The following is a 27983-nucleotide window of genomic DNA, read 5'->3' as shown; positions in this document are numbered from 1 at the left end:
GAGGGCTCTTCTCTTTCAAATATGAAGCTGGCTGCTCCCAGAGAAACATCAGTGGTTCTGCTGATCCACACATACTCGTGCCTCTGCTGGAACAGACAGAGACTAAGCTCCGAAAGCCCCAGCGTGGCCAGGTAAGATACCACGAAAGGAAGGAAACGAAACAAATCACCAAGCTACCACTAGGCAAGACCTTACAAGATGTAAATATTTTTAAAAAGCAAAATATCACCACATTTACACAGAATTTTAAGTAAAATCAGTCAAGACAAACTTTTCACAAAGTTCATTTGGAGCGAAAATGCTAAAAAATGAATTCTACGATTAAAAAAATGCATCAAAAGAAAATGTGTTCCATTTTGCTATTCAGTTTTAGCCTTAGTAAGAAAACGATAAATTGGTGAGAAATCCAAATAGCCACTATCCATAAATACTTGTCCAGATTTCTGTTAAGATCCCAACATTATGTCACGGAACTCCATCCTTCCCTTATACACACAACCCTGTTACTTACAAACTTAACATCCATCAGGAAGGCCCAGTTTTTAGTTTTAAAAATCCTGTTTGTTCATATATTCCACAATTTAAAAAAAGTTAATTTATGTCTTATTGCACCATTCAGTTAAAAGTTATCTGTAATAGCATCGTTTATAATAAATGTTTTCAATTATTATAAACATTTACTATAAATGCTATACTCTCTTGCCCTATCTTACATGGTTTAATGAGAGAGAATTTTGAATGTTTCCTTTTCTTAAAATCCATTTGTGTGTGTGTGTGTGTGTGTGTGTGTGTGTGTGTGTGCATGTGCGTGAAGTGCTATGTGCATGTGTGTACACATTTTCTTTTTACCCCAAGAACCTTTAAAGATAGCATAGGGGAAAATTAATTCAATATCATGAAAACATTAGGCATTCGTATAAAAAAAGTAAAAAGCTTATTATTGTTCTTAAAAATCCAGAGTAATTATTTCCAACATTTCTCCAGCAGGCTGTGTGAAATACATACTTCAGGAGAACATACATTTAGGGCAAAGTTACAACAAACATAATTTGACGTTACTAATGAGTAGTATTCAACAAAAGAATACAGACTTCCATCATTTCAAATGAGTTGTCCGTTAAAAGGTATTCATAAAATGGTTGTTTGGAGTCAATTAAAATTGTTTCTATAAAAAAAGGTCAAAATATAAAAAAAATTAGATTTTAAGGTGGTCAAGGATTTTTATTTAAACTATCTTAGAGCAAAGTGTTAATAATAAATCCTATCCTTTATGATCTTTATAACCTGGTCTAAGTCTACAGTAAGGGTTAGAGCCTGGGCTATAAATTTGGAAACTAGGAAGCGGCGAACTGAATCTCTGGCAGTCTGGGTTTACCTAGACAAAGAAAACTCAACATCAGTAGACAGATTTAGGATTTAGGCAAAAGGGGAACATGGATCGCTGGCTGTGGACTCAGGTACAGAATAGTCACTCAGTGCTTGTGGACACTGAACGATCAAGGGAATGTCACCATCGCCACAGTGCAAGACATGTAACAGCAGAAGATAAAGCTTAGCAGTCGTCATGGATTTAAGCTACAAAACAATGTGTTTATGAACATAAAGTCTTATTAACCAAACATATTAAAATCAGTTCTAAACATAACAATGAATAAACTCAGTATTCTTTAACTGTCTTTTTAAAATGTGATATCCAATACGAAAACTCGAAAACAAAATGACAAGTATATATACAAAAAAGCACTATTTTCTCTTTAGAATGGAACAATGAAATATTTTAAAAAGAAACAAACACAAACCTTTACTAGCTTTGTCTAAATGTTCCAAATCACCCACAAAGTTCAGCACATCAGGATACTTTTCTTCACATATTTCTACCAGGAAATGAAGTAGTGTTGTTTTCTGGTCTGCTGATTTTACGTCCTTTAACTAAACAAACGAGAGACAAAACAAGTAATTTTATTTTTTACCTCGTCAAATAATGTTAACACTATTTTGTAGATAAGGAACAAGTTGAAAAATTAATTAGTTCCTTTTATACAAAACAAATACTTGAAAAGCTAATTTCAACTTGTTTAGTAAAACCATCGACATGATTTTTTTTTAAGTAAAATGTTTGTACTGATATGACAAACATTCTAGTAAAACAATCACACTGTGTATGTGGGCGCTCACTGAGCCGTGATCATCTGAACTGAACAAACTTGTGAATAAAGTTGTACAGAGGCAGGAAAAGGAGGGACAAAATTCAAACATACAATATCACAGTCAGAAAGAGCAGCGTGTGAAAGGGCACGCTGTGATCTGTCCTGGATTTATGTGTGGCAAGGGTTTGTGTGGGGTAATGGTGGTGTGTGGTTCCTTTAAGAGGTGGAACATTGTGAGAACTTTTTAGGGATGAAAGGATTTCCCCTGCAACTCAAAGTTCTCTCAAAAGCTTGTTCTAAAAGCCTAAGCCCACGCAATCTCTCTGGTTCCTGGTCCGAGATGGATGTGATCACCAGCTTCTGGACAGATGTCTGTTGTTGCCACTGGCCATGTTGCAATGTAGCCAAGACAACCCTCATCAAAAGGGAGCCTAGCCAAATACCACTGCCTTCAACATCCAAAAATGTGAGCTAAAAATCTTTTTTATTAGTTAGCCACCTCGAGTATTTTATTATAGTTAATAAAAAGATGACTAAAATACAGCTATAGATGAGGAAGGATATGGTATATGTGAGCAGGCTAAGTGATTCCAAAATAAAAGTGTGTGTGCTGGGGGAAAGGGAGGTAGGTAGCAAGAAAGGACAGATACAAATCTGAACAGACCAGGAAAATAAGAGGAAAGGAGTGCCATACAATGCAAATAAGGTTTTGATTCTGAAGCACTGCAAGTTTTTAAAACTGGATGAGAGGTGATTAGATATACATTTTAGGAAGCTACCTCTGGCACACTTTGGATAAAAGATTAGAGGAAAGGTAATATCAGAAGCACGGAGAGTAATTTACAAAGCGATGGTAATAATTCAGGTAAGCATATAAGGCAAGGTGTACTGAGACGGTACCTTGTACCTGGAGAGTGGAGAGAAGGGAACTGACTGGGAAACCCAGGCAATGCCATTAACTGAAAGAGATCAGAAAGGATGAGAAACAAACTTTGGTGGAATCGGCAAAAAATATAATTGCTTCAGTTTGGGAAAAAAAAAATGAATGTAAAGCTTCTGAGTAATATTCAAGTGGAACTGTCTTGAAAGGACATAGATTTACATGGGTGTAGAGCTGTGTTTCTGAGCAATTTCTCATCTGTGCACCCTAAGGAGTCACCTTGTAGCAGTTTTTCTACTTGTCTTTACCTAAGAAATTTTAAACCACAGGGGACTGCATTTAAAATTAATGTACGACATGTAAATCTGTGCTTTGTGCATAAAACCAGTGACATTAGATGTTTTTGATCCACCAGTACCAACTTTCTCATCCTTGAATATGGCCCTGCTGATGATACATGGTCAGACCTTACAGGAATAAAATTATTTTGGAGCACCCATTTGTTAGGTCTCTGTTCTGAAAGTGCATTCTAAAATGATCCTAGGCAGTTATACAGAATTTGTAAAAATGGGTACCAGCTTAAGAAGACCAGAGTTAACCAGTCCTGATCTAAAAGGCCAAGAAACGCAGTCAGAAAAGTGAGGTGGTAAAACTGAAAACTGAACATTGAGCAGAAGATACCTTGTTTCTAGTGTGGTGACTGATGATAGGGATTGTTGGGAAGGAAGGGTGGGCTAATGGGTGAGCTGGTGGTGCTCCCTGCCACTGAGTAATCGTTCAGGTCAACACACTTATAAGGATAAAACAAACCCATCACTCCCCTCATAACAGAATTAAATTCAAAGCTGGAAATTGCTGCCATGGCTAACCTGCTCAACTCTATTTACTTCTTTTCCAACAATTTCCCTCTTTGAAATGGGTGTGTATAAATATATGTGCCACATCTCAGAAAAACATAAAAAAAATTAAAATCAGCCAGTGGAAGAATGAGATTCTGTGTCATCTCACATGTCATTAACATACTGATTCAAAAAGATTCAAAAAATACCATAATGCTGCAAACCATGGGCTACTCACCTCACATGTTGACTATCACATGAACATATACACATGATACACCCAAATGTGACATGTGCTAATTTCTAGAGTAGCTGCTGGGCTATGGATATAGATCAGTGGTAGAGTTTTTGTCTAGCTTGTGAGAAGTTCTGGGGTCGATCTCCAGCACCACAAAAAAAAAAAGTAATGGTTCCTGGCATTCTATAAACATGCCTCTATGAACACTCAGTCTACTACTTGATACCTTGTTTAAAAGGAACATAGATTTCATAACATCCAGCTGAGTGTTTTAAAAGAGTACTTCAAAAATAATGGCTCCATTATAGCTAGACAAAATACCACGAATATGTATAGACCTAGTAATGTTAAACATGCCCTTAAGCTTATATCCATAAGCAAGTTATTGGATCTTAGTTTTCCCACAGAGTAAGAGAAGTGAATGTAGATGGGAACTCTAAATTCACTTTCAAATCCAAAAATATTATGTATATGTCATAGTAGATCTAAGCATATGTAGACATAGAAAAAACCTAATAAAAACTAGAATAAAAAATGAAGAGACAGTTATAATTTCATTTCAGAAGGTTTTTTTGCATTCTTGGGTCACTTAAATTTTTTCTATGGGTTCTGATACATGTTAACCTGGAGTGTTAAACTGATTTGTAAATTTCCTCACAACTTCATGATTTCATTCATATCATCATTTTAGATGAGGCCAGCTCGAAAGCTTTCATACAGGTAACAGTTTTAGCATAAAAGCTTTGTTTTGTTAAAGATCACTGTAGAAACTAAGTTCTTTTCTACCACCACCACCCGGTTTTAAATCAGTGACAACTTGGGGATCTCAGAACCCACGGTCACCAGTCTATACCCTTCCTCAAGATGTTCCTCTTATGAGAAAGTAGATGAAAGATTTGTATGTGCTATTAAGACAAGCACACCTACCTCTACAGTTATAGACATGGAAAAAAGTTGTCCAGAAATACCTGTGATACAGGTAAACAGCCAGCAACTACTGGGAGTATATCAGGAAATCTCTATGATAAAACAAAAATCAACCAGAACCACCTCAATCTTTATTCATGAGCAATAAGAATTCAAAATTAGGATTCTGGAAAACAGTAGAGTTTGCAGCAACTACCAGTTTAATAAATGTTAGATACTTTGGTCAAACACAGATCCAAGTTATTCAGAGACAATATAAAGCCAACACTAATTTAGGCAGAGAGAGCTATCCTGGGCTGTTGAATTGAAGCCACCAACTGAGGAGCAAGCCACATATTGCTAACAGTCTAACATTAAAAAGTATACTCACTGAATATAAAACAGAAGCACAATTCCATCATTCCTAACTCTATATTTAACAATTGTGCAATTAAAAATAAAAATCACTCAAACTTCCAAATAAATTAGAACCTAAGCTTAATAAAAATGAAAGGCTCAAATAAGCATTGTGTTGATAATGCATCACGTCTCATTTACAAGCTAATCTGCAGCTCTCAGTCTCAGGGCACAGATTCTTCATTTATGTTCTAACATTCTCAGGAAAAACTTCGTACTGCTGCCAAAGTGTTCTCCTTGCCTTAATTACTCTCCTCTCTTCCTTCCTCTCCTTAAACAAAAACAGTTTAAAAAAAAAAAAAAAGCTTTGCAAAAGTATGAAAGTACATCAAATATATTCGGCCAAGACTTTTTCATTTCTTTGACAGACATTAACAACTACAGCACATTCTATTTGTACTAAACACTCACATCAAAATGCCAACAAAATCAGGGACTAAGCTAGAAAAAGTAAAGCTTGGATAAAACAATTAATTCTATTGAAATGAAGAACTTAAGCACGCTGCAAGACTAGCTCTTGGAAAGAAAATAAGACTACACTATTTGCTTGCAAAACTTGCTCAGGTGAAAAAATATGCTTTAACAGACATCGTTGACAGGATTCCTTTTGTATTATTGTCATGAGATTTACCTGACTGATGAGTAATTATCACCGTTAAACACAATTTCTTATTCATGTATTGTTTCTTTAAGGTACGTTTAATGTGGCATAAGTGTCAAATACACAATAAGATGGATGGAGTTTCTCCAACCACTCTGTTCATTCCAGACAAAATAATGTTAAAAGCAGATCCTGTAATAAATCATGGCCTACTTGTCAGTCTGCAGTAAAATTCCCTTGTACATACAATACAAGGTCTGGGAATATTTTTAAGGTATCTAACATAAATTTGGATTACACTTAAAGAATGCTTTATTGTTTTAATCACAAGGAAGAGAATTCTTCAAATAAAATTAAGTAACTTCTTAGTGATCTTCAAAATCCAAAGAACTGTAACTCCTTAGACTTTGAATAATGAAATCTACATCTTAAGAATATTGTGAAATTAGTAACTCTTCTCCCCATTATGTTTCTATAATCTATGTATGTATCAAGAGAATTGTCTCTTTATATTTTGGAGATGTTGCAGAATATCAAAAACATGACAAAATCCTAAGAACCTTCTAATAGCCCCACAAATAGCATAGAATACCCAAACCTGTAATATTGATCCTGAGGATAGTACCTTACTTGGTGATTTCTATGGGGCAGGGACTAGCCAAATAATATAGTTCGTGTTAAGTAATTAAAACACACAACATCCCTATGAGTAAGGAATTAAGATATATCCATTATATAAAGGAGAAAATAAATTTAGAGAGGTCATGTAGCTTACTCAGGATCACATACCTACTAATAAGAAGAGCATGATTTGAATCAAGGTCTGTGTGAACACAAACCACTTAATCACCATAAACTATAACTCCTTTACAAAACCTTAGTTAGCTTAACCTTTTAATAGCCAAAGAAATAAAATTATTGGAAATAATGACAGTAAAACAACAGAAGAGTATTAATGAAAGTTAAAGTCCTAATGCCCTATCACCTGTTAATTCCAACCTAGAAAGCCTATAAAAGCAAATAGTTCGAAGATCATGACATACATTCTATAGGTTTACCACCAAAATGAATAAAATGACATCTAAATCACATGATTCAAATAACTTATTACATATTTCTAATAGATTACTGCTCACAAAATATGATACCAATATGGTTAGAGGAAGAGAACTTTATAATTTAATCTTCAATGGGATTGCACAAGTTTAGAGTCAATGGGCTGATACAAGTTCACCAGGAAAAATAACCACTATTAATAAGTGGATACCATTTCTGATGTGCTTATGTGGGCACATGAGCACATTTCTTTGGGTACGTGCGAGTGTGTCCATGTGTGTGGTAAAACTCACTGTGCTGAAGAACGTTTCAAAAATGCTGGGTATCTCTCCAATAAAAACAGCAACAAAAATCATGAACTAAGTAAAACAAGATGCTTACGCCACTGCCAATGCCATTAATAACTATCATAAAACTTTCATCATGATATTAAAGATATAAACCAATGGAGATGAGACAGACTACATAATAAATAATAGAAACGTTAGATGAATTAGTTATGGCACTCAAATGTACAATTGTATTAACTGCTTAATTTTTACTTTAAATGAGAACTGAAATACTAAATGATGAAGATGATGCTTCAAATAATGTAAACATCTATAATTACAACAACATGATTTCTACCACCAGATGGTTTTAGTAGTCATAAATTGAACATATTTCTCTTGAAATTTAGTGAATACAGAAACTTTTATATGAAAAACACTTTTGCATTTCAGTAAAAGTTTATTATGTCATCTATTATACATTTAATGTTTTACTTATTTATACATCTTATACCACAAAATATTTAAAACAATCAATATTCGTTATTAAAGGGACTATTAATTTCTTTTAATATTTAGGGATTAGGAAAGATCACATTCACAATCAATGGGAAAAGAACTGAATAAACAATTCATAAAGGAAGAAATACAATTAGAACACAAGTAAAAAGCAAAAGGATAAGCTCTTCAGTGATCAAATATATCAAAAAATACAAGGTACTTTCACCATCTATGTCATCACTCTCTGACAAACAAAAACGCTCTGACCAACACCTCCTCATCACGGCAGGTGTTGCATGGAGATGTATTTTCAATTGTTACCGCAGGCAAATGCAAACTGGGAAAATCCTCTGGGAAAACAATTTAGTAATGTATGTCAAAAATTATAAAAAGCATTCTTGTTTGGGATAGCTTCAGAAAACTCACTAGAGCCCAAAATTGCCCAACCAAAGGTAATAACTAAAGTGAAATTTCAGTGCACCTATTTCAAACTAACATTAAGGATTTTTCATAAAATTAAAAATTGCACTACATGTTTAGAAAGTCAACAATAAAATTAGTATAAATAGATCAAGTAATTAAAGGTTAGTATTTAGTCTTTATTAAATTAACTATTTTTAAAGCAATTTTAACTTAAAAAGCAGAAAAGAGAGTTAGCATATACCCTTCCCTCTACACAAACAAATTACTGTTAACATTTTGCGCTGGCGTGGTACACTTGCTGTAAATCATGTACCAATATTAACACTCTATTGTTAACTAAGATCCACAACTTGTATTAGGGTTGACATTCTATGTTTTGACAAATCTATGATACTATGTGTCTATCACTACAGTAGAATAGAATAGTTCCTCCACTCTAAAAATTGTGTCACACTGTCCGTCCATCACTTCCCTTTTCTCTGTCCCCAAACCCCCCAGCAACCACTGACCTTTCTACAATCTCTCTACTTACATCTTTTACAGAATGTCATATACTTGGAATCATATACTATGTGGACTTCTCTGGTTGTTTCACTTAATAGTATGGATTTGAGGTTCCAACATGTCTTTTGACCTGAGAGATCACGTATTGTGAATATTAAATAACATTTTCTACTCTCTGAACATGTCATAGTTTATTTACCTGCTCTTAAAAGATAGCTTGTTTGCCACCATGTTTTGGCAATTACGAACTAAATTGCCGAATGCATTCGCATACAAATATTTGTACAGACATGAGTTCTCAACTCACTTGGGTAAATACCTAAGAATCTAATTACAGGCTTCTTTGTGAAATTTGTATGCAGCTTTCAAACTGCCACTTATTAAAAGTAGACTCACCCTTTAGTAGCCCCACCAGCAATGAATAAGGATCTCAGTGCACTAACTCCTCGCCAGCACTTGAGCTTCTCAGTATTTTGGTTTTTAGACATTATAACAAGTATACGAGTTGTGATTTTTTAAAATGTGGCAAATGCTTAAGTAAAAATTAAAATTACTAGTTATATTCCCATTAGTCCTCCTCAAAATACTCCATCGTACTTCAAACTTATGCCATTGTTCTTTCCCCTTCCTGAAGCAGTTCTAGGAGTCCTCTTTCATGAATTATCTTTTGATGGTTGCTTCAACATGCTGAATCAACTCAGAACATTCACAAAAATTTCTGTCAGATAAAAACACATTATAGTGTGCTCTATCCGTCTTATTCACTGGATCTGCACCATGGGACTTTAGGCTCTTTCCCAAAATTAAAATGACCATAAAAGGTGAGCATTGTAAATCAATTCAGGACATTGAAGGATCCACAACAGAGCAATTAAAGACACTCATGAAAAAAAAAGACTTCCGAAACTGCTCCAGAAAATGGCAAGAATGATGGGGAAAGAGTGTTCAAAGTGAGGGGGATTCATGGATTCATCTTTTACTTTAATATATTTTTAAAAAATTTAAACGATCACAGTGCATTGTGATGACATCTGTCCTACAGTGTCAGACACCCTACAGTGGTGTCTTCTCCTATTTAATAATGGCTTATGGTGCCAAGTTTCGTAGAAGTAGAAAAATTCCACTTCCGCTCTTTTTGGTTTTGGATGTGTCCTAGAATTACACTGCAGCAAGACAGACTAATATAAAAGTTCCCATGTCACATGGCACAGAAGTCCTCAAAGAAATGAGGACTCTAAGAGGAGCCAAAGTCAGTTACTTATATAGTGGTTTGGACAAAGAATAGTTATGAAAAGCAACAAAATTATATGGCGAGACTTCAAACATGAAGTATTTTTTAACAAGGTCTGTACAGATTTTTCCAAGTTTCTACTTCTTATCCTTGAAGATGAAGATTTCGCATCTTTCTAGAACAGATAAGGCATTTTTATATGGGAATTTCATCTTCTGATTTTAATAAACATCACAGAGGTCAAAGCGATCTCTTTGCACCTGCTGTTTTGCAAATGCCTTTAACTTAAGCAGTCTATATGCCAAAATAGCACATTTTAACCCCTCAAGTGTCTTTTCATATGCTTATTTGCCATCTGTAAATCTTTTTGGTAGGATGTCTATTTATGTCTTTTGATTCTTTTTAAGTGTTTTTTCATATTGCTGAATTTTAAGACTTTTATATATGTGTAGGTATTTTAGATAAAAAGTCATTTATCAGATATATTTGCAAAGATTTTCTCCCGGTATGTTCTTTTCATTCTCTTAAGTGTTTGCCACAATTTTAATGAAGTCCAGCTTATCAATTCTTTCCTTCATATATTATGCTTTTAATGTTGTATTTAAAAAGCTGTCAAACCCAGGGTAGAGTGTCATGTATAGTTTTACATTTTGGTCTATGGCAATGGTGGCAAACCTATGGCACACGGGCCACAGCAGGCTGCTATCACTGAAAGCTCGGGAGAGTTCGCCATTACTGTCCATGGTACATTTTGAGTTAGTTTTTGTCAGAGACATAGGTCTTTGCTAAAATCCCTTCTCTACTTAATCTCATGTAAATGCTTTGGTTTTCCAGCACCTTTTCCGTAACACATTTTTGATATTGAATTGCTTTTACTTTTTTCTCAAGGATCAGTTGACCATATTTCTCTGGGTCTAGTTCATGGCTCTCTATTCTGTTCCACTGATGAATATGCTTTTTTTTCCCCCAATATTGTGTTTTGATTACTGTAATTCGTACTCGTCTTAAAGTCCATTAGTGTCATCCAACTCCGTTTTTCTTCTTCAGTATTGGGCTGACTGTTCTAGATCATTTGTTCCACATAAACTTCCAAATCACGTTGTGAATGCACACACAGTTACTAGGACTCTGACTATAACGTGTTGAATCTGCAGGTCAAATTGGGAAGTGACATCTCCAAAATATTGAGACTTCCTTGTTATGAACACTGAATAGTTTTCATTAGCACTTTGATTTCTTTCACCAAAGGTTCATAGTTTTCTTCATATATATCTTATGTTTTCTATTAGACTACAATCTATACTTTTAGTGTTATGGAAGTGATGTACCATACACTATTTTTAATCTCAAATTCCAATTGCTCATTGCCAGCATACAGAAAACCAACTAGCTCTTCAAAGTAATATCCTGAAACTTAAGTATAAGTGCTGATTACTTCCAGGATGTTTATTTTTTGCCCCAGTTTTGGAGGATTCTACAAATAGACATACTGAAGCAAAAAGACAGAGAAAATTAGGTGGACAGTATATATTCCTGAATAATTAACCAGAAGTAAAATGAAAGCCTGGGCTTAAGTGAGTTAACACACCAGAAGGCCTGAATGATTAACTTAAGCAAACTGACTCTAAGGCCTAATTGAATACAAGGGACAAAAACCATGTCAGTAGACAAAGGCAAGAAGCCCTAGAAGAAGTGAAACGTAAACAAAGTAGTTGCTTTCTGGACATCAAAGGCCTACCTGCAACCAGGAGCATCTCTCCTTTCTGTCAAATTCACCTATGCCAAAAACTGTATAAAAAGCCAATGGACTTAAACATCTACTTTTTTTGCCTTACTGAACCCCTCCCGGACAAGCAGGGAGCTCTTCTTTTTATTTTACCTATACTTGATCATTGCCCACTGCTTGCTGCATGCTATTTTGTCAGCTTCAATCTTCACTGCCCCCAGACAAGAACCTGGATCACAGCACAGGAGGGAAATGGTTACAGTGTCATCTCTGAACAGTGTAATGCCTTCCTTCCCATCTCAACCCCTTTTGTTTCTTCTTCTTGTCTTGTTGTGTTACCTAAGACTTTCAGTATGGTACTGAATTGTAAGGGGAAGAGGAGATATCCTTGCCTTGACCCTGATCTTATGGTAAAATCTTCCAGATCTTTACCAGTAAGGATGATGCGACCTGCAAGACTTCTGTAGATGTACGTTAGCAAACTGAAGATGTTCCTTCTTTGTTCCTAGTTTGTTGAGAATTTTTATTATGACTGCTTAATTTCATCAAGTGCATTTTTTGCATGTATCGGTATGAGTTTTACCCTTTGACCTGCTGATGTGATGCACTACTTGGACTTACAAATGTTGAACCAGCCTGCCCTTATAAAATTAGAGTGTTCTCACTGCTTCTATTTGCTGGAGTAGAATGTACAGAAATACTATTACTTCTTCCTAAAATGTTTGCTAGAGTTATTTGATAAAACCATTTGGATCTTGTTCATGCTTTAGAAGGATAATCATTGATTAAATTACAGTGGTACGTCAATTTACAAATTTGAATTCATTCCATGATTTTGGGGGACAACGGCCATGTTTATGGTCATGCTAGGAAGATGGTCACAGTGGTGGCTGCTCATCTCATGCAGAGTTCATGAACTCAGGCAAAATTCTGCCAAACATTTCTGTTTGCAAAATGAATTGTTCAAGAACAGAAACATTTGTGAACTGAGGTATTACTGTACTCTGATAAAGGATTACCTGGGCTAGCTCATTTCTTAGTTTTGTAACCCTTGTAAGAAATTGGTCCATTCCAACCATGTTATCAAATTTGTGGGCACTGGGTTGTTCATAGTACTCCTTTATTGCTTTTTTAAAAGTCTGTGGGATCACTAACAATAACCTCTTTGTTTTCTGACGTGGATAAATTAAATCTTTTCTTCTCTCGTTCTTTTTCTTAGTTAGCTTGATTACAGGTTTATCAATGCTATTGATCTTTTTAATGAATATGATTAAAGTTTTGTTAATTTTCTCTATTAATTTCTTATTTTCAACTTTGTTGATTTTTCTCTAATATATATTACTCTTTGCTTTGTTTATTTCAGATTTCATTTGTTCTTTTTCTAATTTCCTAAAGTGGAAGATTAAGTTACTGATTTTAGATCTTTCTTTTTACCCAAAATATACATTCAGTGTTATACATTTCCTTGAAGCACTGTTGCAATGCATTCAAGAAATTTTGATGTTGTATTTTCATTATGATGATTAATATATGTATATCACTCATTAATTTAAAATATTTACTTGTTTTTAAAATAGAAATAGAGCAGGAACTTCTGAATTCTACATTTAAGGGACTTAACAAAACCCACATTTGATATATTTCATGTGTTCTCTCTGAATTTGTGGTAGGGAAGGATTTATTATGCACCTCCCAACACTGGAAACAAGTCTAAAGTCACCTACACACACATTCTACCATCATAAAATGTTGCATGTTTTAGCTCTGATCCCAAATATGAAGGAATAATGAAGAGTTTTGATAAACAGGTAAATAACATGTTTTCTGGGGTTATCAGGAACAGAGTTTTTGATTTTTCATTTCTCCAATGTTTAAAAAAAAAGAAAAAAGAAAAAAAAGAGACTAAACGAGAGAGAGCAGGTGAGATAGATCCTGGTTGCTCCCCTAATGAGTAATAGCCCTCTATAACAAGGAGGCTGGAGGTTGAGGGGACAGAGTTTGGAGCAGCAGCAGCAGTGCTTGTTAAGAAAGGAGAGACATGACAGCACACAAGCACCCTGCTGCTTCTGCCTGACTGAAGTCACACTTTTATATTCTATTAAAGGAGTAATTCCAATTTACAATGCTTATAGCAACTGAAAAACAAAGGTAAGGGGGAAAGAATTTATGAAAAATACTACTTAGTACATCCAATTAAATATTTCTTGACAAATGCTACAGATTAAATGTGTTAATGAAAGAGTCAAAGGGGGGTAAGCATTTTAAATAGTTTCACATTGCTTTGGAAATCAGCATTCCTGTGATTTAATTGGCTGTATGTAAAATACAAATGGCATTTGTTATTTGCAAGTCTTTGGCCCATAACTGCTTTACTTTTAAATGGTGCCAAAATGTACTAGTATAATTTTGCCAATCTGACAAAAAATAAAAATCCCTCTAAAACGTACACTGAATACAGATGGAACAATGAATTTGTTTGGCAAAGATCTTTCTTAAAAATGACTTCATGGAGTAGAAGAAAAAGTCATACACAAGGCTTAAGACGTTAGACAATAACTATAATAGCCTGAGGACTGAGAGGTATCCAAAAATGCAAAATGCCTGTGATCAGAGCGGCATTTTGGCATGTGTTATGCTCACTGAAATACTACCTGTAAGGTAGAAACTCGTAAAATGAACTGACATACCAACTTATTTCAGCTCCGTTGTATCTGAAATTCATACCACTTCTCAAAATCTTCATTTTCAAAATAGTGTTCAGCTTGGCATGTAAGAAAAGCAGCCATTTTTAGAAATATTTTCACAATTCATCCTTAAGTTGTTTCTTTTTTTGCTTTTGTTGTGGTGTTGGTTAGTGTGCATTTCTTTATGTTTGTTAGTTGGTTCCAAACCATCAATCAGACATTTTCCACTTGGGGACACGTGAGTAGGATAGAAGACATAAAATGCACCTCAGTGTAGGTTGAATATTAAAATCACCTGGAGACCACTTTTTAAACTGTTACTCACTAGGATCGACATTCATAATTCTGAATTAAATGAACTGATGAAGAAGATATGATGTTGGAACTTTTAAAAAGATACTCCAGTTTGCAAATTAAGTGATCTACGAGCAAGCTGCTGAAACTGGAAGAGCCACACACTAAGGTTGGTAGACACATTAAAGAAAATAGAATTCAATGTTCTTATTTTAAAGCATTTCCATTGGAGCTTTGGTGAGATTATTTTTGGATAGCCCCTGCTTGTAAAAGAAATACCCAGAAAATGCATATACAAAAGATAACTTAGGCATCAATTTTTCCTGCCCCTTGTCACCCACCCATCCCCTCAAAGTCCATACTAAGTATCTGTTGATGACTTCAACTTTGAAGCGAACTCATCAGTGCTCCACTGCCATAGAGAATGGAAAGCCTCCCACGAACAGATAATGTGGATAAATCTAAAGTGGAATCAGTCTGAAGTGTTTCGGTAATTTTCCTCATAAGGTGGCATAAATACTGTTAAAACTTAGTTAAAACAGTTGGTAAGTTCCTCCAAAGTTTCTTTGTATCATCCTGTTAGAGGAAGTGAGGTTTTGTAATTATTTAGAACAAAGAGCTATATTGCACTATGGTACAGATCATGATGACATGATATTCAGAAATAAATCACCTCATGAGACATAAGCCATCATTATTAAATGCATATTAAAGCCATTATGTGTCCATTTCTAACATCTGCCCTTAAATTTACATGTCAAAATTATCTCATATATTTTAATATAGTGTTGAAGTTTGATGGTTGGATCAATTCAATGTTTAGCTAGAATGCTGGTCTACTCTAAAAAAATCTAAGACCTACCTATGGCTTCTCTTGAATAAATGCCTCCAACACTAATCAGATATGTATTTTTCTAGTAGGCATTTGGGTCAGAAAAGTATCTATCACCTGCTGACTGCAATTTCATGGGTATAGATTAATATTTTATCAATACTAAATCATTTTTGAAAGATTATATATACACACATCTCAAAATGCCTTTTGTCCAATATTTACCTAAAGCCCAGTAATATCTTTGGGGGGTTTTATGAATGATAAGCAGTTCTCCACTTCTAGTCTAAGGCTCATCATTTTAAAAAGTCAAGCCATCAGAAGATAAGGTATTTACAGCCTTTCACCTAAACTAAGAGCAGCATCACCATTACTGTATCTTATACCCTGAGGGCTTCTTGTGGGCGGGCCTGCCTGTTAGAGGCCTTGAATACATATCTGCTGCAGAGGAGAGGGAAGCATGGAACGGTTCTAGAAGAAAGATCCTCATGAAATGGATTCTTCCACTGTTGCCTTTAAGAAAACTGACCAACACCCCATTTTCCTTTTAGAAAGATACATGTAGAAAATTTTTTGGAACATTCAGCTTTAGATAATCAGAGAAAATACTATTTTAACTCATGAAAAGTTCCTGGCAAATGTTTTCACTACAATTTTACCACAAGGAAGTCCCACATCTATTCATCAATTTTAATTTTTATTCACTCAGTAAAATATTCTTTGTTTTACTTATATCATACTTTACTTTTACATTCATCATATTCCACATCACATCTTCAGAATGTAAAAGAGTAAGCATTTTCTCACTAAATGAAGAGATACCATAGTGAGTTGATTACAAATGCATACAAAGATATAATGTAGCTTCTCAAATTAAACTATGTGTATGGGACTCACAAGCAAAGTGATGTTAATATATATCTCCGTGTATTTTTTTCATATTCGGGATTTAGCTTTAAGGATTACTTAAAATGTGCTCACTGTCATATAATTGCTCAACATGTTTTAGCAGATTAAACTATTTTCCTGACTTTCTACTCTCAAATAAATACAGAATTCCTTGTATGGAAGCTTATCAACAAACTAAATGCTTTATATTCAACGTGAAAAATTCAATCACAATTGTCAAAGATCAAGCTGCCACTTTTGATAACAAACATGATAAGATATCATCTTGTTCAATATATGCTTCCAACCTGCTATGTAGGCTAATAAAAATATGAAGTTCTAATATTTATTTCATTTCTTGCACAACAGAAGACTCCTAAGAGGGATGCTCAAAATACCCAATATCCTTGCATGAAAATACAATCTACCCATTATCTGGAGACCGGTTTGCAGACTAACTGTAGTAAAATAATAACAGCATGCATTGCACTTGTAAAATTTAAAAATTACTGTGCACCAGTGATTGCATCTCGAGAAAATACCTATTTTCCACTACAAAACAAATATGACACACTACACTATGTCTACTGAAACAAGTTCCATTCATTTGATAGCTACTTATTGAGTATTTACTATGTATTGAGCACTGCATTAGGGGATTCCACCTCATTAATCAGACCTTGTCTCCTGTCAACAGCATTGCAGAGAAAGCACAGAAGAAGGCATGCAGCCAAGATTTTGTGAGTCAACTATATTTCTGAGATGCAAAATCTAAAATGGAACTGACATTTTGCACTAGGAAACAATCTTCCCTAGAAGCATCTCCCAAACCTTACAGCTCCTCTTTTCTTTTGGTTTCACTGCTTTCCTACTCAGGGAACCCTGAAACTGGCAGTCCTGCACACCTCTGTCCTCCTCAGCCTCTCACCACCACCAGGCCCTGATGATGCCCGCGATGTTGACTTTACCCCTTCCCCTCTATGATTTTACCACAAACACTTCTGCCACTACTTTACCTTGGAAGGCCTTCATCTCAAAGTATAGTGACAGTTATACAGTAAATATACAAGTGCTTGATAAGTAATTAAATAAGGCAGCTTCAACTGTACATCCTTTAAGATACTGAGGAGAGGAGAAAAATAACAACAAACCTGGAACTTATTCCCTTTTGAACAATCAAATCAAACATGTCAGCAGCGGTACCCCTACCAGTTGGCTAAGTTAGAAATGAAGGAATTATCTTTTATCTCTTCTCTTTCCTTATCTTCTTAGTTGATTTCCCCTGTGAGTCCCTTATGTCATGCACTACATGTTAGTCAGCCACTGAAAATCATCCCCTATAATCCTCCAACTTAGCACTATGAATGAAACTTTCTCTAATGACTGAACTGGGCTCTATCTATGCTGCCAACACGTACGCACACTGAGGACTTTGCATGTGGCAAATATGACTTTGGACCTAAATTTTTAAAGTTTTCTTTAATTTTTAATGAGTATCAATTAAAACAAACATGTTGTCCGCAACAGTACTGACAAAAGCAGCTTAACCTTTCATGGTAGGATTATCTTCCTACAAACTACCTGATCACATAACTTGCCTTACAGAACTCAAATGTCTGCATAAAACCTTCGGCATTAGCCTGATAGTCAAGACTCTTCACCACCTAAACCAGGTTACCCACTCAGTGCTACGTTCCCCAACTCCTGTCTGGTGTAGGCTCCAGTGGTACTAGGCAACTCAGGGTACAAACCCACGCCACACTTTATGAAAACTACTTTATGAAAACTACTTTCTCCTGCTTAGAATGCCTTTTCCTCCACGGAACAATACCATCCTTCAAGACTCAGTTCAAGTTTCTACTCTTTTCTGAATATTTAGCTGCCCTTTGGCATCACTTGGCTGCCATAACATTTGTACAGCTTCGTTGAAACATTTAATCATAATTAATGGTTTATGTATAAAAAATGAGTTCTGTGTATGCCAGGTAAAATTTAATCACCTACATTAAAGAGATGATCTGATAAAGCATCTGGCCCAGGATTTCACCCTGAGTAAGCATTCGGTGGATGTGCAGAATCTGCAAGATGTTTGAGGAATTCTGTTAGCCATAGCAGAGATCTTAATCAAATAGAGAAGTCTATGAAAACAAAGACAGGAAAATATAAAACAGAAATGGGAGAAGGGAAAGCACACAAAGTCTGACATCAACAGAAGACTTAGGTCAGGGAAACTGAGTGAGAAAATTCATGCAATCACCAAAAGAATAACTATTCAGCAAACCCACAGCTGACACTGAACTCTTTTCTCACCTTCCCTACCAAACTGGCACTTGCAATAATCAAATTCCTTAATCAGTGAGTATAGATGTTACAAGGTCAAGAACAAGAGAAAGCTTTTCTTGTGATGTGTAACTGAGGAGAATTTGTTGTACGCAGATCAATAAAGCACTGTTACTATGCTCCAGTCCTTAGGAAAGAGCGCTGTTATATGAAACACTGAATATATTCACTGTAAGAAAATTCAACCTGTGGAACAACTGACAAAGAAAAACATTCTATAAACTTACTAAATGTTTTCTCATCGAAAATCATATGCAAACACTTCCAAATCATCAATGACATGTGAGGTATGCTTATTCCTAATTATTTTCCCTTACATAAAGCAGTATTCTTTTTCTCTCTTCATTTGCTTATAAAAAAAGACTGCACAGAAATATTTATATAGTTAAAGGTAAAAATTTAGGCAATCCTTAAGCAATACTCAATGTATACCATTCTATGAAGGTGTCTGAACTGAATAAATATTATGTTTAAGTAATATTTTAATGTTCCATTTTGTTGCTCTGAGAAAGCATAGGTTTGTGATATAATTTTGTTATTAAACAAAATCCTTCTGTTGGATTTGCAGATCAGAGAAAATTAATATTTGGATTTAGTTCAGAGGTTGAGTAAATTAGCTCAGTTCAGTCTGGGTTTGAGTTCACGGTTCAGTTCAAGTTCTTGATAATGAGCATATCAAAATAAAAATATTCGAATAATGTAATCGGGGCTGACATTTAAGACTAACTGTTCAGGCAAATATGTGTCTTAAAAAAAAAAAACCAACAAACTCACTTTGCAGAGAGAGCTAAGGTTAAATCCGAAGGTCTGAGCATTCCGGGAGCCAGCATTCATGTAGTTCCCCACTAGCAACACAAGTTCCAGCAACTTGCTAAAGCTTTTGCTCTTCTTTATCTCCTCGCAGGCAGTACTGACAGCCATGATGTCAGGTTTGATGTTGTTCACCTGCTCTTCAAACTGAAGCTTAAGGAGAATAGCACTGAGCCGTGGCCGTAGTCTCTTCACATTGCTCATCTGATTGAAAAGAAAATAGCAGATTTCCTTTAAAATGCATGGTATACTTTAGTACTGTATGACTGCAAGTAATCTGGGATGATTTATTGGTATGACAGTACCGAAGAAGCAATATGTCCCCTGAAACTGATGGCAGGAGGAGAGAAAATCCCTGCTTGTTTTTGTAAGAAATCCAGAGTCATCCCTCAAAAACAAAATTAACAATTTAGACGTGCAACAAAAAGAAAGCTTTACTGAAACAATAAAGTTTAATTAAGTAATAAAGTAACCCTTTCATAAAAAACCCTGAATTTTAAAGAGAAAATGATATATAGGCAACAAATTACAAAGCGTTCATATCACTACTCTAAATAATCCTGTTCAACACGGAAATACACCAGGTCATGTTTAAAACATGTTCAGAAAGGTCTAAAGAGGGTTTGTTTTCTTCAAATAGCAATTGCTGTCCTCAGAAGCCCTGCTGACTAACAGTGTGTGTTAGAGGGAGAGTAAATAGGTCCCAATTTATACTAAATTGACTTTCTTCAGAAACACAGAAAGCAGAATGACTCCTGACACCTACTAAATTAGCAGAATCAGAGTTGGGAAACATGCAAGTCAGGGAGATAGAAGTGGGACAAAGCCACAGATCTTTCCTGTGCTAAGTTAACCCTGTTTGGGATGTCAGGTTTCTCTGGTGAGAATGATGGGGCTGGAGGTGTCAAAAAGAACAAAGGGTCATACTCTTGCCTATCCTTAAGCTTACTCTCTATTCTCCCAGCACATGCAAAGGGAATAACCACGCCCTACAGGTTTGAGATACACTGTCTTTAAGTTAGGTAGGAATTCCTTGACCAAAAGCATTCAGAATTTGAGTTTTAAATCATACTGATGAGGCAGTGATAGCAAAATTTCTTGAAGTTCAATTACTGTTAAATCAAAAGCAGTGTGAGGAAAAACCAGACAAAAAATGACAGAATACAACAGGGCTAAAACAAAAACTAGTCCTGTTTGCCACAGACCCTAAAGAAAAGGCAAATGCTATCTGAATTTTGTAAGATGTCAAATATAGCAAAACCCATGATTGTTCAAAAGACAGACAGATATGTGTACTTATACAATAATGACTACTTAGTGTATAGTATACAGAAGCTTGTTAGACAACAATATAATACAGACATAGTCTTAATGACAACATAACCTAGGCTACTCATCTTACAAAAACTGAGCAATAATTAACTCAGTAGACACCTGAGAATATATTTAGGTGGATTCAATCTTTACAGTAACTGAAAAGGTTCATTAGCAAATAATATAAATATATGACATAGGGGCTGGGGATTTAGCTCAGCGGCAAAAGCACCTGCCTGGCAAGCGCAAGGTCGTGAATTCTGTTCCCGGTACCAGAGAAAAACCAAAAAAAAACCAAAACAAAACAAATAAATATATGACATATACCTAACACTCAACCCAGCCACGTGACATGTTAAGTATTTATGTGCATATGAGAAAAAAACTAAGACTCTGCTAAAGTAGTTAATAATAAGTCCACTCAACAACATCCTTTAATGCTGTCAAATTCTTTGATTTCAAAAAATCTCTTCACATTTCCCTGTCTAAGGAAAATACTTTTTCCTAGTAAAAATATTTCCTAAATGGTAAAACAGACTGTAAATACAACAGATGTACTTTGAAAAATTAGGTGTTTTCTAATGTTTAAACAATATAAAATTGAAGAAAGGTAAAGGATGGCTTGATTAGAGTATGAATTTTTATTGGGCATGAGTCTCTCTTTTTATTTTTTTATTTTGTTTTTGGTTTTTTGGTTTTTCTCTGGTACCGGGAACTGAACTCACGACCTTGCGCTTGCCAGGCAGGTGCTTTTGCCGCTGAGCTAAATCCCCAGCCCTCTCTTTTTAAATATTATAACTTTAAGCCAGGCGTGGTGGTGCATGCCTGTAATCCCAGCACTTGGGAGGCTGAGGCAGGAGGATCGTTGTGAGTTCGAGGCCAGTCTGGGCTACAAAGTGAGCTCAAGTCCAGTCTGAACTGCACAGTGAGACTCTGTCTCAAAAAGACAAAAAACAGAAAAACAAAAACATTATAACTTTAATACAAAAAGTAGAGTTAAACAGCAACTACTTCTCATAAGGTCATTTGATTTGTCATAAAACCCACTGTATGTTCACCAAATGGATTAATGCCCATGGAACTTAATCCTTTAACACTGCAAATGGCAGACAGCTATAGTACATTAGTAACAAGAATAATACTTAATATGGCCCTTAGAACATAAGTAGCAAGAATAATACTTAATTTGGCCCTTAGAAACTTAATATGGCCCTTAGAATAGCGAGACATAAGGAAGACCACTCACACATAGTATATATTACAATAGCCGTTAGAAGGGCGCACAATAGCTGGGCATGGTGGCACCCATCTACAGCCCAAGCTACTCAGCAGGCTGAGGTGGGAGGATCATAAGCTCAAGGTCCAACCTCAGCAAGTTCGCAAGACTTTGGGTCAAAAGATAAGATAAAAGGCTGGGGATGTTCTCAATGGTAAAGCCCTTCCCTAGCACGTACAAAGCTCTAAGCTCAGTCCGCAGTGCCCTGTCCAGCCCCGGGCTTCTGAAGTGCACAATGGACCCAAGCATTTGCGCTTTTCAGTCAGCGCCCTTCTCCCTAACTATAAAATCAGGCATTTGGCACTTTCTGATAAACACGAGGAGGAATTCTCTCGAGCCCATGCAAAACATTAACATTAACAAAATACATTTTCCCTCTAACATACATTAAGGTACTATTTCACGCAGAAAAAGGAGTAAGAAAAAAGACTGCTTAAAAGCCTACATTAAAGCACCTCAAAATACGTTAACGCTTTCCTGCTGACAAACTAACCATATGCACCCGGCATAAAGTAATTAATTTTCCTAGGAAAATATAACCCAGATTTGTATGAGTAATGAGTCTATCTGGCACCAGGGACAGGTACCTTGAAAAGTCTATGATGTAATGCAGAACAAACTGCTAGAAGTTCCCAAAAACCCTGACAGAGCAAAGTCAGGAAAGATAACCTAAAAACCAAGTTTTCAACAATGCTGTTTTTTTAATTAGTTTATGTTCCTTTCCATATGGTTCTTTCTTGCAAATTTGGATAAATTAATACTTTGTTATGAATAAATGGATTTTAATAAGCAAAACTGCTGACCTGGAATAGAACTTGAGAGGTTACCTGGAACTCATTCTAGTCCTCAGTTCACTGTTTAATGATACAGTGATCCTTTTATTAAAGTAGGGACAACCCAGTTAAACTAATGTTCCATCATTAGGGGTCTGTGATAAGACTAGAAGGATTCCTTATCTCATTAGCTAATTCTAAGTTTGTTTCTTCAAAAGGAATCAAATATTAAAAACTAAAAAGGATAAGGATATCCTTATCCTTGATGGACAAGGATGAACATAAATTTGAACAATGCTTCCTCATGCCCACAACTTGCCATATTCAATGAAAACTGGGGATACACATTTTATTTATATGCTAAGAAAGCCAGAACTCTGACTTGGCTGCCAAAGGCCAAATTGAATGCAGAAATGGAGAACTACACCTCCCAAATAATACTGTGACCAGCAACAGGAGAGAGAGAAAGAGAGAGAGAGAGAGAGAGAGAGAGAGAGAGAGAGAGAGAGAGAAGGAGGGAGGGAAGGAAGGAGGGAAGGAAGAAGGAAGGAAGGAAGGAAGGAAGGAAGGAAGGAAGGAAGGAAGGAAGGAAAGAAGAAGAGTTTTAGGAAATAAAACACTGAAAACAAACTGAAAGCTGATTAACAATTAGAATGTCGTAAGAAATTAGAGTCTCATTTTCACAGAGGTCCACAAAATCTCAGCAATATAAACAACCTCAAAATCTATGACAACAGTGAAGTAAAATCTGAAGATCAACCTAAAAGAGAAAGGCTGCTTTGATTTCACCAGTTCTGAAGGTAGAGAGGTACTCCGAAGCCTCCCACGCCTCATCATCCACAGAAATCACACGCCAGAGTGCAGAGGCCGTAAAAGCAGTGACTAATGAAAATCCAACAAGAGTGATCTCAAGAAGCCTATGGCTAGTCTTTATGTCAAAATGTTGTCCATTGACCACTAAACGGAAAAGAACAAGCACAAGACAAAATGAGAAGACTTAGAAAAATCCATGAATCCACAAGTACAGATTGGGCCTCACTCAGAGTTCTGAAAGCCACAGGCTTCCAACCCGCATGCTCTAATTGTCAGGGCAAGTAGAAGAAAAGGCCCCACAAAAGCCACAATTTCTCCTCATCTCACAGTTGTTTATCACATATAATTTTAATTTTATCCATTAGTCTATTGGGAGAAATCTATGTGCCATCTTTATACCAACTATGGTTAACTTTATACTGTATCCAGTTCTCAGTACACTTTTTAATATAAATAAGAAGTTGTCAGGAGTCAATATATTTAAACCTTGAGGCCTTTCCTATTCTGTTGCAGATTTAGAGGTACTTACAGGAAACTTAAGTACATGTAATATCTTTACTAGTTTTCCTCAAAGTTATTATAAAAATTAATCACTCATTTAACTTTCTAACACTACCATATAACCTGCTGATTGAAGTTCCTAGCTTCAATCTTAATAGACTTAATACTCTAAGGTTTTAGTTCATATACTTTGTAAACACCTAACTATAAGAAAAAAAAAATGTAGGCTGTTTCAGGACAGTAAAATGACTCCTTCAAGTTACAAGGAATATGACCGAGGCCGTTAGCTAACTTGCTGCTAATCAAGTGGTCTCATCACTCAACCTCACAGTGTGGAAATTAACGGCCCCAACTAAAACATCCTCTGAAATTCAAACGCAGTGTACTACACTTTCATGTAAGAATGAATTTAATTTCCTCACAGCAGTTTCTGGTAAGACAGAGAATGTCTCTATGAGTTGTACTTGCTACTTAATCTTGGTATTTCTTTCACTGTCTCCATATGTCCAGCTCCCTCTTCCCATGCTGACTTTTTCCTACTCTTCTAGATCTGTTCCTATACTGCTCCACCCTGCCCTCTCAAACTCCCCCACTAGCAAATTCTTCAGCACTCTGAGGCAGAATTACTACAAGCAAGAAGGGGGAAGAAACGAACGCATTTTGTGAAAGACAAAAGAAAGTAGTGTTATCTAGTAACAGAATGAAGATACTTAGAAAAAAGTTTTGAATCCAATTTTTCTAATTATGTGAAAATTATGTCTATCTTCCACTGTCAGCAGGCCAATATGTTCACGATCTCTAGATTTCTCAGAGAGAAAGTTCTTTGCATTTGGAGAACGGCTTCAAGTGCCTTATGTCTTGGTAGTACTCAAAATATCAAAAATGTTTTTTAAAATAAATGTGCTCTTATGACATTAAAGCTGGTATGCTAAAATTATGTAAGAAAGCTACGTAACAGTAAAGTACATATGGTACAGTTTTTACATGTTTCATAGGAGCAAAGTAAAGCCAAGATTTGCACATTTCCAAGACAAAATACTCTGTATAAATCTGCCTTTGAATTCAGATTCTTTTCTTCTTTCCAATATAGTATTAAACCCATACATCAAAATTTTCAATTTAGTCATTCAACTTTTCTGCTGAAGAATTTTCACACAGTAAATCCTTAAGATTTTCATTCCCCTGCAAATATTCCTTAATTAATTAAGATCATGCTTTCTTTTAATTCTTTGAAGATTATTTTCTCTAATTTTTTAAGGATATTCATCATAACTACATTGTGGTTTGTATAAAAGAAAAACAAACTCTGGGTCATTTTGGATAGCAATTCCAGGCAGCCGCTGCTTTGATCTTGACCTCTGAAAGCTAGTATCACTAGTAAATGTTCATGTGTTAGTGCTACTCTGGGGAGATGGGGTCAGGGTATAAGAGCCACAAAGAGTGACTCAGGAAGTGTATCCTATGTTCCAGATTAGCTCACTGAAAAGTGAAGAGTAAGAGATGACATTTCTGTCCATATTCCACAGTGCTTGGTAATCTGCTCATAATTTCGTACAATAACTACTCAAAATACTTTTAAATGATTCTTTGCATTTTCTTTTTTTTTTCCTCTTTGCTTTTGCTTTTTGTTCATAACATTTTACAAAAGTTTGCTCTCTCTCTGATGCCACAATGTCAATGTCAAGAATGTTTCTGTGTTTATTCCAAACATAAAGCTATTAATTAACAATGACATCTTGCTGCATTTCTTAGTCTTGACTGCACTTTTTAGTGTGTTTCTCTACTAGGACAAATACAATTCACTCAGGGAGTTCTAAAAATATACTAATGGTCTTTCAGAAATTCATTCAGTGTTTGGATTCATGCTTCAATTTGGGTCATTGATTTGGTGGGTGCATTTTTGGAACATTCTAATTAAATCACTGTATACGTTTTTCAGGCAAGTCTTTTGCCTTTCAGTAAAAAAGTATGTGCACTGCTGTATCTAAATACACCAGACAGGTGAGGTCTGGAATTAAAATTTAAGAAAAGGAGAAACATGTGGAAACTGATGAAGGTAAGGTGAAGACTAGGAAAAGTGTGTTGAAGCTGAAGCAAAAGGAGGGAGGTGGTGGACAGAACGGAGGATGAGTGAACTGAGGCTCAAGGTCGTGAAGAGCTAATTGAAGAGGAGGTTACAAAAACTCAGCAAGAGGTACAGAATAAGGCAAAGCAGAGGGAGTCCTTCCTGGGGGAATTTAAAATAGAGGATTAAAAAAGCAAACAAGGCTACAAAAAGCACATGACCTGCTAGCTTGAAACAGAATAGCACAGACAACAGAATAATACAGGCAATGATGGTCAAGAAGCCCACCCAACTAATTTTCTCTTCATTACATTCCAAGTACAGAATATATTTAAAATGCCATGTCAGAACTTGCCACTACCACCAACAAAACGTAAATAAAGCTGTTCAAAGTTGAAATCCTTTCAGAATATTTTAAATCCATCTGAATGATTTGGGTGCTTTATTGTGGCTAGTGGCTCTAAGGGGAGATACTAATGAAAGAATCATCAATAAAAGAGGACAGACATAATTCTACTTAGTGGTATAATATTCAGAGAGGTGATCTAGTTTAATACAGAAAAGAAGTAACATACAATGTGACATCAGTGAACAAAATTTTGAGAAAACACAGCCCCCACCACAGTTTCAGGATAGTCACAAACTATGAGAACTCCCAAATTAAAAATTATATACTAAGGTTTGAACATTACAAGTGTAAGTCAATATATTCAAGTGGCACAGTATAAACACATACAAAAAGAATGTCCCAGCAGACAGGAATTTAAGCAAATACACAAAGTCAAATGATTTGATCCTATGTATGTTCATGTTAACTTTTCACTAAAGGGAAATAAAAATCACTTTTATTATTCTGTATCCCCTCCCCTAAATAAATACAGTATCTGGACTTGGACACAAAACTGGCATCCCTGGAAAAGGAAAAAACCTAGCAGTAATAATGGGATAATAGCTGAATTACAGGATAGGGAACTTGACCCAGTGTTATAGGAAGAAAACAAACACATTCATCCTTGCAAAAGAGCAAAGTCTGGTATGAAAGATAAGGGTGTTTAATGAAGCACAATTTAGTACAAAATAAAAACATAAAGCAAATAATGGGGGGGGGATTCAGATAAGTATTATAATTAACCAAATAAATATGGAGCCAACCACTACACTTTGTTCCGGGAGCCATGGGTGAATGAAGTTAAATAAAACTTTTTACCACAGATTATGAGTATCTCAGAGAAATTTTCAAGTGGTTAGCATCATGGTACCAGTTTCTCTGTTAAACTAGGAACAGAAAATAGGGAAGGGCCTTAAGGGAAGTCACAAGAGCAATGAGCCACACGGAGTCCTCACACGCAAGGCTCTCTACGGGAGGACACAGGAGGATTCCCCTCTCACAAGGGTCCATGTCTATAAAGAAAGAAAATGTTTAGCAATTGGTTTCTAGAAAAAAATGCAGCAACAGGATTGGTCCTAAGCAAAACTGCAATGTAGACTAACATCTATCTTGTAAAAACCTTTCCTTTTCTCTTTCTCTGGACTACAAGTGTCCACTTCAGCAGTGTAATGAGAGCTCCGTGTACAGAAGTAATAGAGTCGGTAGAGACAAAATGAGATATGGAAATCTGGAGTCAGAAATCCTCAGTATGAATCCTTCTCTTCTG

General features: G+C 35.7%; 1 protein-coding gene across 1 annotated transcript in view; it reads right to left on the bottom strand.

Moving 5' to 3' along the window:
- Nucleotides 1-27983, bottom strand: part of Diaph3 (diaphanous-related formin 3) — a 453636-nt gene that overhangs the window by 185928 nt on the left and 239725 nt on the right. The window contains 2 exon segments of the mRNA XM_005374208.2: nt 1800-1929; nt 19551-19790. Coding sequence (XP_005374265.1) covers nt 1800-1929; nt 19551-19790 — 370 coding nt within the window.

The sequence above is a fragment of the Chinchilla lanigera genome, unplaced genomic scaffold (genome assembly GCF_000276665.1).
Source record: "Chinchilla lanigera isolate Chin_1 unplaced genomic scaffold, ChiLan1.0 scaffold00003, whole genome shotgun sequence".
Lineage (NCBI taxonomy): Eukaryota > Metazoa > Chordata > Mammalia > Rodentia > Chinchillidae > Chinchilla > Chinchilla lanigera.
Note: the sequence above shows the minus strand (reverse complement) of the source record. Positions and strands in the feature narration are given on the sequence as shown.